The sequence below is a fragment of the Salmo salar genome, chromosome 11 (genome assembly GCF_965601325.2).
Source record: "Salmo salar chromosome 11, fSalSal1, whole genome shotgun sequence".
NCBI lineage: Eukaryota > Metazoa > Chordata > Actinopteri > Salmoniformes > Salmonidae > Salmo > Salmo salar.
Window position 1 is genome coordinate 45,992,479 of NC_138301.1, and position 16,884 is coordinate 46,009,362.

At 44.6% G+C, this 16,884-nt stretch overlaps 2 protein-coding genes across 7 annotated transcripts in view; both read left to right on the plus strand.

Moving 5' to 3' along the window:
• tmod2 (tropomodulin 2) overlaps positions 1 to 4,324 on the plus strand; it is a 39,956-nt gene extending 35,632 nt beyond the window's left edge. For 5 of the 6 annotated variants that reach the window (XM_082957537.1, XM_082957538.1, XM_082957540.1 and 2 more), the window contains one exon: positions 1,788 to 4,324. In XM_082957537.1, the coding sequence (XP_082813663.1) occupies positions 1,788 to 1,819 (32 nt within the window). In that variant the 3' untranslated portion in view covers positions 1,820 to 4,324. The remainder of the gene's footprint in view (positions 1 to 1,787) is intronic. The other variant, NM_001173882.1, reaches the window with a different exon arrangement.
• A 7,373-nt stretch (positions 4,325 to 11,697) lies between these two features.
• The window catches only part of LOC106594225 (uncharacterized), a 74,887-nt gene continuing 69,700 nt past the window's right edge, over positions 11,698 to 16,884 (plus strand). The window contains exons 1-6 of the mRNA XM_045708516.2: positions 11,698 to 11,807; positions 12,200 to 12,342; positions 12,426 to 12,691; positions 12,821 to 13,206; positions 14,873 to 15,130; positions 16,612 to 16,706. Of these exons, the coding sequence (XP_045564472.2) occupies positions 11,750 to 11,807; positions 12,200 to 12,342; positions 12,426 to 12,691; positions 12,821 to 13,206; positions 14,873 to 15,130; positions 16,612 to 16,706 (1,206 nt within the window). The 5' untranslated portion in view covers positions 11,698 to 11,749. The remainder of the gene's footprint in view (positions 11,808 to 12,199; positions 12,343 to 12,425; positions 12,692 to 12,820; positions 13,207 to 14,872; positions 15,131 to 16,611; positions 16,707 to 16,884) is intronic.

Sequence of the window (16,884 nt, forward strand, 5' to 3'; positions counted from 1 at the left end):
CTACTGGAGTACAGGTCTCTCCTCCCCTCTGTCCCGTCTGATCTAGTGGAGTACAGGTCTCTCCTCCCCTCTGTCCCGTCTGATCTACTGGAGTACAGGTCTCTCCTCCCCTCTGTCCCGTCTGATCTACTGGAGTACAGGTCTCTCGTCCCTTCTGTCCCGTCTGATCTACTGGAGTACAGGTCTCTCCTCCCCTCTGTCCCGTCTGATCTACTGGAGTACAGGTCTCTCGTCCCCTCTGTCCCGTCTGATCTACTGGAGTACAGGTCTCTCGTCCCCTCTGTCCCGTCTGATCTACTGGAGTACAGGTCTCTCGTCCCCTCTGTCCCGTCTGATCTACTGGAGTACAGGTCTCTCCTCCCCTCTGTCCCGTCTGACCTACTGGAGTACAGGTCTCTCCTCCCTTCTGTCCCGTCTGACCTACTGGAGTACAGGTCTCTCCTCCCTTCTGTCCCGTCTGACCTACTGGAGTACAGGTCTCTCCTCCCTTCTGTCCCGTCTGATCTAGTGGAGTACAGGTCTAAGAAGCATTGTTTTGACGTGTCCTCTGTGTCCCTATCAGGGTTTCCTTTAGCCGGTAGTATTCGGCTTTGGACGATTTAATATAAAAACTATTATAAAAAATGATTTTATATAGAAAAGCCGATGGAAATACATCTGTCTGGTCATGCTTGTCGGTCTATAGGTTAATTTGGTGGGATGAAATTGGAGTGTGTGTACAGTATCTTCATTATGTATCTTGTTTATCACACCGTACAGCAGACAGATACAGAGCCTTAAGGCAGAAAGTCTGTCAGACACCACTTCTGAAAACATATACTTATACTGCAACCTGAACGTTTTACTACATATTATGAGGCATCCCTAAGTCTAAATATTCCTGTTACATTGAACAACCTTCAATGTTATGTCATAATTACGTAAAATTCTGGCTAATTAGTTTGCAACGAGCCAGGCGGCCCAAACTGTTGCATATACCCTGACTGCGTGCAATGAACGCAAAATGACACAATTTCACCTGGTTAATATTGCCTGCTAACCTGGATTTCTTTTAGCTAAATATGCAGGTTTAAAAATATATACTTGTGTATTGATTTTAAGAAAGACATTGATGTTTATGGTTAGGTACACGTTGGAGCAACGACAGTCCTTTTTCGTGAATGCGCACCGCATCGATTATATGCAACGCAGGACTGGCTAGATAACTACACATGGTTGATGATATTACTAGTTTAACTAGTGATTATGATTGATTGATTGTTTTTTTATAAGATAAGTTTAATGCTAGCTAGCAACTTACCATGGCTTCTTACTGCATTCGCGTAACAGGCAGGCTCCTCGTGGAGTGCAATGTAAAGCAGGTGGTTAGAGAGTTGGACTAGTTAACCGTAAGGTTGCAAGATTGAATCCCCGAGCTGACAAGGTAAAAATCTGTCGTTCTGCCCCTGAACAAGGCAGTTTACCCACCGTTCCTAGGCCGTCATTGTAAATAAGAATGTGTTCTTAACTGACTTGCCTAGTTAAATAAAGGTGTAAAAAAAAAATGGATATATTTTTTTTAAACGGCAAATTGGTGTCCAAAAATACAGATTTACCGATTTGTTATGGAAACTTGAAATCGGCCCTAATTAATCGGCTATTCCGATTAATCGGTCGACCTCTACTATCTTCTGTCTCTTAGGATTGTTTGATCACCGTGTTGTCTGCTGTGTTTTGGGCAAGTCTCTATCTCACTGTACAATTCCTCCTTGTCCTCTTCTCCTTTCCTCTTCCTGTCTTCTCTCCAGTCCGCAAGAGGCGAGTGGAGGGGGACCAGTAAGGGGCGGAGCCTGTCATGTCTCCCAGCCTGTCCCGTCGTCTCATCTCGCCGTATGGAATACATTTTCAGCCAATCCCCTGATCTCATCTCACCGTGGCGTGCGTGTGGACGTTAAGTCTTGTGCCAAAACCCGGAGCAAGGCGCCCTCAACCAGACAGGGACTGAGTCCCAAATGGCACCCTTGTTCCCTACGTAGTGTACTACTTTTGATCAGAGCCCTAGGGGCTGTGATCGTGCACTATAGAGAATAGGGTTCCATTTGAGACCCAGCTAACATCATCTATCTGAGAAGAAGAGAAATAACTGGAATAGCCCTCTCCTCTAGTACTTACATATCTATACACACATGTTGTTGTTATTATTATTATTATTATTATTATTATTATTATTATTGTTTATTATACTATTGTTAGAACTACAGCTGGACATCTTATTGTTTAGTTTTTTTCAGTTAATTTCAGGCGCTTTCTTTTTTCTTTTCTCTGAATGATTTATTTTCTGTTTTTTTTCCTGTGTTTAGAGCAACATGAACTGTATTGTAATCTAACCAAGTAACCATGGGCTTAAACATACTACCCTAACCTCTGACCCCTAACCCCTACAGTGGTATAGGGCCCTGACCTCTAACCCCTACAGTGGTATAGGGCCCTGACCTCCAACCCCTACAGTGGTACGGGGCAGGCCTCCCTAGCTAGACTGCTGTATCTCTTGGTTCTGAAAGCTCTTGGTTCTGTGCTTCCTAGACAGGGGGAAGAGAGTCAGGACCCACTAGTCACCTCTAACAGACTGGTTCATCTGGTAGGGCTGTCTTTATTTATAGATGTCTTAATACTGTCGTAAAGAATTTAAAGTCTTAAAGAATTAAAAAAGTCTTACAATTGATAATACGGTGGTTCTCTTTCAATCTCAACAGTTTTTTTTTTTAGCGATTCAGACTTACTCAGATTTAATGGGTTAATTTTATGTCCCTCTTTATGTCACTGGGAAACATATGTGGATCTTATTTAACCAAGTAAATATGAGGTTTTTAATCCATGATGATGAAGCATTGACTTGATCTTCTGCTGTCCTGTTATTGGTCTGGCGTGAACGTCAGCTCAACCAATGGGCTTCTCCGATACTGAACCATGCCAAAGAATAATACATACTGGACTTGTGAGGAGATACAACTCCATGTCACTATATTCTCTTTAGATTACACACATCCTGTCAGAGTAGGTTCGATTAGACAGAAAACAACTGGGCTCATTACACTTTTTAAATTTGATGTGCACTGTGTTCCTTCTCTCTGCTGGGCTGTTGTTGCTGACGGTGATGGCCGTCAGTGGAGCAGTGTCTGTGTGAAGGAATGCCATGGCAATGAGAGAGAGGCAGGAGAGAGCTACACACCACACACTGAGTGGTCTGGAACAGGCTCCTAGCCCTGGCATGCTACTCACTATGGAAGAAAACATGCTGTGTTAAACTCAGCTGGATTCTCCTGAGAACACTAGCCTGCTGTAAAACAGACAAAATACAGCCTGATGTTGACACTCACCATTTATAGAGAATTACAAACTGGGTGGTTCAAGCCCTGAATGCTGATTGGCTGACAGCCGTGGTATATCAGACCGTATACCACAGGTATGACAAAACATTTCATTTTTACCGCTCTAATTAATTTGGTAACCAGTTTCTAATAGCAATAAGCCACCTTGGGGGTTTGTGATATATGGCCAATATACCACGGCTAAGGGCTGTGTCCAGGCACTCCACGCTGCGTCGTGCATAAGAACAACCCTTAGCCGTGGTATATTGGCCCTATACCACACCCCCCCGGGCCTTATTGCTTAATTACAGGCTGGCCTCCTGGACTCACATGAATCCTACTGGACCAAAACTGCTGAATCTGTGTCCAGGAAACTGGTCCTATGTGGTGTTAATGTGGTAATCTGGAGTAGGAAGTCATCATGTTGAGATCATGTGGTTTGTCTGGACCAATAGTATGGTCATGTTTCATTTCCTAATCATATCTGGTGAACCAGCCAGTCAGCCAGCCTTGTTTCTGTGGGTGGGATAGAGCGATGTGATTGGTTGACTAAGGTTATTTGGAGTGATGCTGTCTGCTATACTATAATGTCTGAATCCTAAATGGTTCCCTGTTCCTTATATGGTGTACTTCCTGTTGACCAGGGCCCATAGGGTGTAACCCAGGCTATAGTAACCTGGCTCTGCTCTGTCCATACTCTCTGATCTCAATCATGTATATTGTTATAGTTGACCATCTCAAAATGTTTACCCTCACACACATTCCACACCGTCACACACACACACACACACCTGTGTGTATCAACTAAATGTAAAGTCACTGATGCGGAGAGATTTATTTTGTTGTATGGTGAAGCTCCATGTCTGGACTAAAGAGTAGAGGAAGTAGGAAGCTGGACTGTTAATATTAACCACCAAGCCTGGTAAAAAGGCCATGTCAACTATAATACGTCCTCAACCAATAAATGTTTTTACATACGCTGTCCCTCTCTGTTGTCTTCACTTTTAATCCATGTAGTTCATGTGCAGTATTTTATAGTTGTACTGAACTGAATTCAGTAACTTTTTGTATTGTTCCACAAGGTAAACTTATGGTGTAATCAGTCTCAACATCATGCATTTATCAGATCCAGAAACAACGCAGGACATCACACTGGCTGTTCAACAAGTACACAGTTGTTGTGTTCTCTGTTCAAGTGGAAATGAATCCAGATCACAGTTGTGATTACCTTTGAACTCACCTTGGGTTCAAAGGGCATTCCCATAGCGATAGTGATACGGGCAGGTCGTTATATACACTGAACAAAAATATAAACGCAACATGAAGCATTTTCAAAGATTTTACTGAGTTACATTTCATATAAGGAAATCAGTCAATTGAAAAATGCATTAGGCTCTAATCTATGGATTTCACATGACTGCGAATACAGATATGAATATGTTGGTCATAGAAACCTTAAAGTATCTGGTGTGACCACCATTTGCCTCATGCAGCGTGACACATCTCTTTCACATAGAGTTAATCAGGCTGTTGATTGTGGCCTGTGGAACGTTGACCCACTCCTCTTCAATGGCTGTGTGAAGTTGCTGGAAATTGGCAGGAACTGGAACACGCTGTACTATACGTTGATCCAGAGCATCCCAAACATGCTCAATGGGTGACATGTCTGGAGAGTATGCAGGCCATGGAAGAACTGGACCATTTTCAGCTTCCAGGAATTGTGTACAGATCCTTGCGACATGGGGCCATGCATTATCATGCTGAATCATGAGGTGATGGCGGTGAATTAATGGCACGACAATGGGCCTCAGGATCTGTTTAAGGTTATTTCTGTGCATTCAAATTGCCATCAGTAAAAGGCAAATTTATTCGTAGCTTATGCCTGCCCATACCATAACCCGACATCAGCAAAACGCTCGCCCACACAACACCATACATGCTGTCTGGGGCAGCAGGTAGCCTAGTGGTTAGACCGTTGGGCCAATAACTGAAAGTTTGCTGGATCGAATCCCTGAGCTGACAAGGTAAAAATCTGTCATTCTACCCCTGAACAAGGCACTTAACCCACTGTTTTCCGGTAGGTCATTGAAAATAAGAATTTGTTCTTAACTGACTTGCCTAGTTAAATAAAGGTTACATTTTAAATAAAATAAAAAAAGTCTGCTATCTGCCCGGTACAGTTGAAACCGGGATTTATCAGAGAAGAGCAAACTTCTCCAGTGTTCCTGTTGCCATCAAAGGTGAGTGTTTACCCACTGAAGTTAGTTACAACTGAACTGCAGTCAGGTCAAGACCCTGATGAAGACGACGAGTACGCAGATGAGCTTCCCTGAGATGGTTTCTGACAGTTTGTGCAGAAATATTTTTGTTGTGCAAACCCACAGTTTCATTAGCTGGCAGGGTGGCTGGTCTCAGACGATCCCACAGTTTAATCAGCTGTCTGGTGGCTGATCTCAGACTATCCCGCAGTTTAATCAGCTGTCTGGTAGCTGATCTCAGACGATACCACAGTTTAATCAGCTGTCTGGTGGCTGGTCTCAGACGATCCCACAGTTTCATCAGCTGTCTGGGTGGCTGATCTCAGATGATCCCACAGTTTCATCAGCTGTCCAGGTGGCTGGTCTCAGACGATCCCACCGTTTCATCAGCTGTCTGGGTGGCTGATCTCAGACAATCCCACAGTTTCATCAGCTGTCCAGGTGGCTGGTCTCAGATGATCCCACAGGTGAAGAAACCGGATGTAGAGGTCCTGGGTTGGCGTGGTTACACGTGGTCTGCGGTTGTGAGGCCAGTTGGACGTACTGCCAAATTCTCTAAAACGATGTTGGACACGGATTATAGTAAAGAAATTAACATGCAATTCTCTGGCAACAGCTCTGGTGGACATTCCAGCAGTCTGCATGCCAATTGTACACTCCCTGAAAACTTGAGACATCTGTGGCATTGTGTTGTGTAACAAAATGGAACATTTTAGAGTGGCCTTTTATTGTCCCCAGCACAAGGTGCACCTGTGTATTTTTTATGTTGTATTTATTTCACATTTATTTAACTAGGCAAGTCAGTTAAGAACAAATTCTTATTTACAATGACGGCCTATGAAAAGGCAAAAGGCCTCCTGCGGGGACGACACATGACAACCTAGCATGGTAGCAACACAACATAACAACAACATGGTAGCAACACAACATGGTGCAAACATTATTGGGCACAGACAACAGCACCAAGGGCTGTCAGTAACTGTCAGTAAGAGTGTCCATGATTGAGTCTTTGAATGAAGAGATGGAGATAAAACTGTCCAGTTTGAGTGTTTTGTTGCAGCTCGTTCCAGTCGCTAGCTGCAGCGAACTGAAAAGAGGAGCGACCCAGGGATGTAATGATCATGCTGTTTAATCAGCTTCTTGATATGCCACACTATGCTCACTAACAGGGATGTACACACATTTGTGCACAACATTTGAGAGAAATAAGCTTTTTGTGAGTATGGAACACTTCTGGGATCTTTTATTTCAGCTCATGAAACATGGGACCAACACTTTACAGATTGCATGTATATTTTTGTTCAGTGTAGTTGGAAGGATTCTACAGGAGTGTGTGTACTGTGTGTGTGTGTGTGTGTGTGTGTGTGACGTCCTCGAATTAGATCCAGTTTCTGTGATTGTTTGCACATGCCTGCAGGATGATGTCATGAGTGAGATCCAACACATTCCAACACATTCCTCTCTGGGTTAACTGTGGCAGAGTGGACTGTTGGATCTCACTTTCATCGTGTGTGTGTGTGTGTGTGTGTAGCGTTGGATCTGGTTGCCGTAGTGGACCTCTGTGGAACTCTAGCCAGAGGGGAATTGAATGAGTCATGAGTTTCCACTCCCTGAGAAGACAGAGAGAGAAAGAAAGAAAGAGAGAGAATGGAGAACAGATCATGAGAACAGTTCCATCTCTCTCTCTCTCTCTCTCTCTCTCTCTCTCTCTGGTCTCTGTCATGTATGGGGTGTTATCACAGTAGAGGTCTGTACTGTAATAGAAAACAGTTTCCATCTCTCTCTCTCTCTCTCTCTCTCTCTCTCTTCTCTTCTCTCTCTCTCTCCTCTCTCTCTCTCTCTCTCTCTCTCTCTCTCTCTCTCTCTGGTCTCTGTCATGTATGGGGTGTTATCACAGTAGAGGTCTGTACTGTAATAGAAAACAATTTCCATCTCTCTCTCTCTCTCTCTCTCTCTCTCTCTCTCTCTCTCTCTCTCTCTCTCTCTGGTCTCTGTCATGTATGGGGTGTTATCACAGTAGAGGTCTGTACTGTAATAGAAAACAGTTTCCATCTCTCTCTCTCTCTCTCTCTCTCTCTCTCTCTCTCTCTTTCGCTCTCTCTCTCTCTCTCTCTCTCTCTCTCTCTCTCTCTCTCTCTCTCTCTCTCTGGTCTCTGTCATGTATGGGGTGTTATCACAGTAGAGGTCTGTACTGTAATAGAAAACAATTTCCATCTCTCTCTCTCTCTCTCTCTCTCTCTCTCTCTCTCTCTCTGGTCTCTGTCATGTATGGGGTGTTATCACAGTAGAGGTCTGTACTGTAATAAAAAACAGTGAAGCAGCAGTTGGGTGTAGCCATGGTTACCAGACAAGCTCGCTCTATGTTCCACAGAATATAATATAAACTGATAATAGAAATGGACAAGTTGTTGTCCACCCAGTGTCATACCCAACATCATAATCAAACATTAGAATATCACGAAGACAGATATCAGAGATAGAGATATAGGCCTAGAGATATCAGAGATATAGAGATATGGGCCTAGAGATATCAGAGATATAGAGATATGGGACTAGAGATATCAGAGATTGAGATATGGGCCTAAAGATATCAGAGATATAGAGATATGGGCCTAGAGATATCAGAGATATAGAGATATGGGCCTAGAGATATCAGATATATAGATATATGGGCCTAGAGATATCAGAGATATAGAGATATGGGCCTGGAGATATCAGAGATAGAGATATGGGCCTAGAGATATCAGAGATATAGAGATATGGGCCTAGAGATATCAGAGATATAGAGATATGGGCCTAGAGATATCAGATATATAGATATATGGGCCTAGAGATATCAGAGATATAGAGATATGGGCCTGGAGATATCAGAGATATAGAGATATGCAGAGAAGCCCCTCTCACAGTAGTAAGTGAATTCAGCTGAAGCCAGTAAGACGTGGATCAGTGTTTTGCCTGTGAAGTGATGTCAGGCAAGCAGGAGCTCAGATGAGATTATGACATTTATAGTTCTGTCGTCTGAAATCAGTTTTAATGAGAAGCGTTGCCAGATCAGGCCTGATAGGGTATTACAGCAGTGGTAGAAGTCGCCCCTAATCACAGATCTAGGACCAGATTACTTCACTCCCCAGTCCTAACCATTAGGGGAATGGAAACTGTAGACCTGACCCTAGATCAGTGATTAGGGACAGTCTTGACCCTCGATCAGTGGTTAGGGACAGCTTCTATTTCCTTGAGGAAATAACTGCTCTGGACTCAGTTTATTGGTTTTTTCAAATACACCAGTCCAGTACATTTCTCATAACGTGACATTCGTTAAGCATTTTTCTATTCATTTAATATTCCTATTGATGCGTTCCTATTCCTTCCAAATGTTCTTCAGATTTTTGGTTGCACCTCGTCTCACGTTGGTTGAGCGTCTTCTATTGGTTTCCTTATTCATTAAACACATAGGTGTTTGTGTTATTAAATGTGACCATCATTACTGAGTGTGTGGTTTTGTCAGGATCATGGGCAGGGTAGAGGGCGGGGCATAGGACTCTGTGGGCTGTGATTATGTTGAGAATCAACAAACCAACTGGACTGAATCCAGGGTCAAGGTGAACAGGGATGATGTAACACGTACACGGTGTGGCAGCAGTGTGTTTGGTTTCCGGATGTGAAACATGTGTGTGTGTATTTTAAAGTCACCCTTGGTCCACCTGTAGTTAAGAGCACAATGTGAGTGATAGAGCATGTTCGTACAACTCCCCTTTCTCTCTTCTGGCAGCAGACAGGGAGTTTGTTCTCTCTCTCTCTCTTCCGCTTTCCCTCCCCCCCCTCTCTCTCTCTCTCTTTTTCTCTCTCCCTCTCCCTTTCTCTCTCTCTCTTTCGCTCTCCCTCCCACCTGGCATCACATAAGTAGTTTGTTCTCTCCCTCCCTCCCTTTCTCTCTTTCTCTCTCTCCTTCCCTCTCTCTCTCTCTCTCAATTCAATTCAAAGGGCTGTATTGGCATGAGAAACATATGTTTACAATGCCAAAGCAAGTGAAATAGATAATAAACAAAAGTTCGAAAGTAATAGAGACATTTCAAATGTCATATTATGCCTATATACAGTGTTGTAACGATGTGCAAATAGTTAAAGTCCAAAAGTGAAAATAAATAAACATAAGTATTTACAATGGTGTTTGTTCCTCATTGGTTGCCCGTGTGGCAACAGGTCACAAATCTTGCTGCTGTGATGGCACATTGTGGTATTTCACCCACTAGATAGTGTGGCATCCCGGGAGGCTTGGTAATAGAGGGGAGGTACGTGCTGTGACGTTGGCTCCCTCTGCTGGGAGTACACGGGCTGGGCACCCCGACACGGATGGCTCCAAGTAGAGGTAATTAGGGGAAAGTGCCAACCAACCACGGAAGCCACATAAAAGGAGCACTGTGGCACACCGTGAGAAAGAACAGAGAGAGACCAACACTGAGTAGAAGCTGAGAAGAAGGACCGAGAGAAGCCTATGTGACGGCGTTGTTATGTTTATTTTATTGCCTAGTAAAGTCGCATTTGCTGACTAGAACCTCCCTGTCTCTGTGTTAATCTCTGCACGCTCAACCCAACACCCCACGGTTTACCACAATAGTATATCAAAATTATATTTATTTTCAAATTCTTTGTGGGTCTGTAATCTGAGGGAAATATGTGTCTCTAATATGGTCATACATTTGGCAGGAGGTTAGGAAGTGCAGCTCAGTTTCCACCTCATTTTGTGGGCAGTGTGCACATAGCCTATCTTCTCTTGAGAGCCAGGTCTGCCTACGGCGACCTTCCTCAATAGCAAGGCCATGCTCACTGAGTCTGTACATATTCAAAGCTTTCCTTAAGTTTAGGTCAGTCACAGTGGTCAGGTATTCTACCACTGTGTACTCTCTGTTTAGGGCCAAATAGCATTCTAGTTTGCTCAGTTTTTCTGTTAATTCTTTCCAATGTATCAAGTTTTTGTTTTCTCATGATTTGGTTGGGTGTAATTGTGTTGCTGTTCTGGGGGTCTGTTTGTGTTAGTGAACAGAGCCCCAGGACCAGCTTGCTTAGGGGACTCTTCTCTGTAGGTGATGGCTTTGTTATGGAAGGTTTGGGAATCACTTCCTTTAGGTGGTTGTAGAATTTAACGGCTCTTTTCAGGATATTTTTGGAGGTGTTTGTCCCATTTTGTGAATTCTTGGTTGGTGAGCGGACCCCAGACCTCACAACCGTAAAGGGCAATGGGTTCTATAACTGATTTGAGTATTTTTAGCCAGATCCTAATTGGTGTGTCAAATTGTATTTTCCTTTTGATGGCGTAGAAGGCTCTTCTTGCCTTGTCTCTCAGCTCGTTCACGGCTTTGTGGAAGTAACCTGTGACGCTGATGTTTAGGCCGAGGTATGTATAGTTTTTTGTTTGCTCTAGGGCAACGGTGACTAGAAGGAATTTGTGGTCCTGGAAACTGGACCTTTTTTGAAACACCCTTATTTTTGTCTTACTGAGATTTACCGTCAGGGCCCAGGTCTGACAGAATCTGTGCAGAATGTCTAGGTGCTGGTGTTGGCCCTCCTTGGTTGGTGACAGAAGCACCAGATCATCAGCAAACATTTGACTTCAGATTCTAGTAGGGTGAGGCCAGGTGCTGCAGACTGTTCTAGAGCCCTCGCCAATTAATTGATATATATGTTGAAGAGGGTGGGGCTCAAGCTGCATCCCTGTCTCACCCCACAGCCCTGTGAAAATAAGTTTTTTTTTCTTCCCATTTTAACCACAAGCTTGTTGTTTGTGTATATGGATTTTATAATGTATGTTTTTCCCCCAACACCTCTTTCCATCAATTTGTATAACTGCAGTTATTCTGCAATTACTGCGTCCAAAATACCACAGTCGACTGCAGATACTGCACTTTTATTGCAGTTTCAAAACGGCAATCTTTTTGGTAAGGGTTAAATGATAAAATAACACAATGATTCCCATTAACGTATTAATCTGATGCATGTTTACATGCACCTTATTTCATAGCACTCATCTGCCGAAACTTGGTGAATTCTCAACGCAGTTAATCGTGCATTTCTGTGTGGTGCTGAACTGGGAAACTACATCTGCAAAAGCGCTAATCTATCACTTCCGGTTCGTCTTCAACCAACGAAATGGCGGACATTAACGAACTGTTCGGGAGTGATGGGGACAGTGACAACGAACAAAGAGGTGAAGTTAGCCATCAAAATGCTGTTCAGAAAAGTTAGCTAAATACGTCTAAAGTTACGCTAGATGAATAGCTTCATGCAGTTACAGCTAGCAAGCTAGCTAATGTGATCTAAGCTAAGGCCGGTTGGCTGATGCTAGCTAGCTAAGCTAACGTTAAGTAGCTAACAAGTAGCTAACGTTAGTAAAGAGGACCTTTGAGAATATCAACAACCTAACCAGAACCAAAAAAGCCAGTACATACTTGGTCCAGCACATTAACGTAAGCTAGTTAACCAACCAAGCTCTCCATAGGGCGTTCGTGCGTAGCTAACGTTGGTATTTGTGTTTATTTCACATGCATGTACATTTCCCCTCTGCTGAAAGCTAATATGATAGAATGTGTGTGTGTGCAGTGGTCTCAGCAGTGGCGTCTGGCTCTGGTTCAGGTTCTGAATCTGAGCCGGAGATGCCCAGGTCCCGTTCCCATAGTAACGCCTCCGGCAGCGACAGCGGGAGAGATGATGATGGACAAGACGGGGGAAAGCCCAACACCAAGGTGAGGTCCAGTTGTTTCAGTACATACACACACAGGAAACACTCTTAGCCTCAATAATGACATGGTATAACTCTATGAACCAGGAGCTGTTTGGGGATGACAGTGAAGAGGAACGCCATAGCGACAACCAATCAAACCTGTCAGAACACTCAGGAAACCAGTCGGACGCCAGCATGCACTCGGAGCCCGAGGACAATGATCAGTCAGACGCGGAGCAGCACAGTGGGTCGGAGAGAGGGCACCGGGAGGAAGAGGAGGAAGATGGAGATCGAAGGTCAGAGGCAGGCAGTCCAGTATCGGGGGCGGGGAGCCCCAGGTCTGGGAGGGGCAGTGCTCGCTCTGAGAAGAGGTGAGGAGGAATGATTATGGAATGGTTTTATATAGGCTAGTGCTTTTTCACCTGCTATTAAAAGCACTTTGAGTGAAAACAAATTTCATTGGAATGTATGTAATGCATAATAACTTATTTTCCCGCCAGTATCCATAGCGACCCCGGCACCCCCCATTCGGTGCCCGGCACCCCCCACTCGGCCCCCCAGTCTGTTCCCGGCACCCCCCAGTCTGTTCCCGGCACCCCCCTGTCAGACCCCGGCACCCCCCTGTCAGACCCCGGCACCCCCCTGTCAGACCCCGGCACCCCCCACTCAGGGCCAGGCACCCCCCAGTCAGGGCCCGGAACCCCCCACTCAGATGGGGAGGGGTCAGGCAAGGAGAACCAATCAGATGATGAAAAGTGGGGAGGAGGGGCTAAGAGTGACCAATCAGAGGAGGAGGAGGAGGAGGAGAAGAAGCGGCACCAATCGGACGAAGAGCGAGAGATTTCTGATGAGGGCGGGGCGGGGCACCGGAGCAGGAAGAAGTCAGGTATTGAAGAAAGGGTGTGTGTGTGGTCTGAAGGACCTTCCTCTAGCCACTCACTAGATCAGCCTTGGAGTTTGAAAAGAAAACTGTTGCAACCTTCAGCAACATCTGCTTTACTATTGTATTAATGTACCGCTACTCTATCAGGCTTTATCAATATGATATTGTTGTATCACATCCTATATGCCATTGTTTGCTGCTGTGCCCACTTAACCCCCCACAACAGCAGCTCCCTGGGAACCCAGTCTGGCAGCCCCCCTTACCTCTAAAAAACCTCTATACAGTGCATTCTGAAAGTATCCAGACCCCTTGGCTTTTTCCACATTTTGTTACGTTACAGCCTTATTCTAAAATGGATTAAATAATTTTCTGTCATCAATCTACACGCAATATCCCATAATGACAAAGAAACTGAAATATCACATTTACATAAGTATTCAGACCCTTTACTCAGTACTTTGTGGAAGCACCGTTAGCAGCGATTACAGCCATGAGTCTTCTTGGGTATGACGCTACAAGCTTGTCACACCTGTATTTGTGGAGTTTCTCCCATTCTTCTCTGCAGATCCTATCAAGCTCTGTCAAGTTGGATGGAGAGCATCGCTGCACACTTTTTTTCAGGTCTTTCCAGAGATGTTGGATCGGGTTCATGTCCGAGCTCTGGCTGGGCCACTCAAAGACATTCAGAGACTTGTCCTGAAGTCACTCCTGCGTTGTCTTGGCTGTGTGCTTAGGTTCGTTGTCCTGTTGGAAGGTGAACCTTCGCCCCAGGCTGAGGTCCTGAGCACTTTGGAGCAGGTTTTCATCAAGGGATTCTCTGTACTTTGCTCCATTCATCTTTCCCTCGATCCTGACTAGTCTCCCAGTCCCTGCCGCTGAAAGACATCCCCACAGCATGATGCTGCCACCACCATGCTTCACCGTAGGGATGATGCCAGGTTTCATCCAGACGTGACACTTGGCATTCAGGCCAAAGAGTTCAATCTTGGTTTCATCAAACCAGAGAATATTGTTTCCCATTGTCTGAAAGTCCTTTAGGTGCCTTTTGGCAAACTCCAAGTGGGCTGTCATGTGCCTTTTACTGAGGAGTGGCTTCTGTCTGGTTACTCTACCATAAGGGCCTGATTGGTGAAGTGCTGTAGAGTTGGTTGTCCTTATGGAAAGTTCTCCAATCTCCACAGAGGAATTCTGGAGCTCTGTCAGAGTGACCATCAGGTTCTTGGTCACCTCTCTGACCAAGGCCCTTCTCCCCCGACTGCTCAGTTTGGCTGGGCAGCCAGCTCTAGGAAGAGTCTTGGTGGTTCCAAACTTCTTCCATTTAAGAATGATGGAGGCCACTGTGTTCTTGGGGACCTTAAATACTTCAGAAATGTTTTTGGTACCCTTCCCCAGATCTGTACCTCGATACAATCCTGTCAAAATAATTTAATCAATTTTAGAATAAGTCTGTAACGTAACAAAATGTGTAAAAAGTCAAGGGGTCTGAATACATTCAGAATGCACTGTATGTATATGTGTCTTTTCAGAGGGGGGTTGGGTTAAAAGGGAAGTAACATTTCGATTGGACCTTGTGTGCAATTAACCAGTAAAATGATCTTAAATCTTTGTTTGAGCAATGACTGGAAGTCTACAGGAGAATTCTAATAATTAAATTATGTGTGTGCTTCAGAGTCTGCGAAGGGCAGTGACAGCGAGGATGACTTCGTCGGACGGAAGAACAAGAAGATGGCGTCTGCCTCAGACTCTGACAGCGATGTTGGAGCCAAGAAGAAGATGGCGTCTGCCTCAGACTCTGACAGCGACGTTGGAGCCAAGAAGAAGATGGCGTCTGCCTCAGACTCTGACAGCGACGTTGGAGCCAAGAAGAAGTTGGCGGCTTCTGCCTCAGACTCTGACAGCGACGTTGGAGCCAAGAAGAAGGGAAAAGGTAAACCTAGATCTGAGGGCTGGTTGCAACAATAACTTTCCCAAAATCCTTGGTTTTCCAGAAATCCTGGTTGGAGGATTCCGGATTTCCTGCTTATCCCCGCCTGAATCCGGGAGTCTTCCAACCGGGAATTCTGGAAAACTTGGGTGTTTTGAAAAATGCAACCCTAATCTGAAGAGTCCTATATGTGGTCTCCTCAACGCATATTAGAAGAGAAGATCCAAGGTTCCTCCCGGTGTAGGCTTGGCTTACACCGAATCAACTAGATTCAGCCGCAGGCCAATGTTTTTAGGAAAAAATATTCTTGGGTGGGTGTTCCGGCAGGGGTCCAGAACATAATTACAAATAATTTGTAGACTGCAAATTGACCACAAAAAACCCAAACAGATATAATATTTGACTAAAACATAATAATTTCAAACCTGCTTACATTTGTATGTATAATGAATGGGAATACTTTGGAACTGATTTTCCAAAATTAAAATCACTTGGAGCTGATTTCCTGGTGTTTTTAGTCTTTTATGTTAAAAAAAATAACATTTTGCTCAACTTGGGGGGCCAAATAAAAACCATTTGGCCTGTGGGCAGCCATTTGAGGAACCCTGATATATACCGTGTACCGGGGTATTTGGAAATAGCCACAGGATGGGTTTGCAATACCGTTGTAACTCTCATTTATTTAATAAATTAGAATATTTGTAGCTACTTTTTATGTTATGAAATACAGTACCTGCAGTCAACTTGTGCAATACGTTTGGTGATCTGCTTTATCTCCTGTCACATTATTTTACATTATGAAGCTTATCGGCAGTCCCCAGTTACGTGGTGAGACCGGAGCCTTGAGTCACTCACTGTTGTGCAGCATGAGCCAGGAAATGTAGTTACACACATTTGACAGCTAAATATCTCATCATTATTAAGTGGACTGTCTAAAAGGTGCTAAATGCTCTGCAGTTGTGCATTTGGTTTGCTAATTTAGTAGCTAGGTATCTAGCTAAGTGGTTAGTTTCTTCCAAAATCAAGCGTTGCTTGGTAACAGCAGAGAATCCCCCTTGCTGTCTAATATTTGTTTTGTGCATGCAGCAAACTGTGAGTAGCATTTTTTTGTTACTTTTATAACGTTATGACCCGAGATGTCTGTTCTGCAAATAGTTTGTCAGAGACTATAAAATGTTCGCAATGCGCTCGTTAGCATTTAGCTAGCATTCACTATGGGATTTCACATGTGCTTATTAGCATTGGTAACCTCCATATTGCTTAGTGGGGTTTGATAATAGCGCCCCTTGTGTTCAGTGCCCGTATTACAGAATATCCCAGGATGGCAAAAGGTCGGTATGACAGTCTGGATACCACCCAAGTCTACTCCGATGCACTTTGAGGAGGAGGCAGGGGGGTCAGGGTATAATCCCTCCATGTTCAACTCCTACCTGTTACAGGTCAAAGGTTAGGGGTCAGGACTCATCTCTCTATCTCTTCCTCAGGTAAGAAGCCAGCAGCAGACGACCTGTTTGGAGAGGCAGACGACATCTCATCAGACAGTGATGCTGAGAAACCCCCCACTCCAGGACAACCCCTGGTGAGACATACTTTACCCCCCCCCCCCCCCCCCCCCCACTCCAGGACAACCCCTGGTGACACATACTTTACCCCCCCACTCCAGGACAACCCCTGGTGACACATACTTTACCCCCCACTCCAGGACAACCCCTGGTGAGACATACTTTACCCCCCACTCCAGGACAACCCCTGGTGAG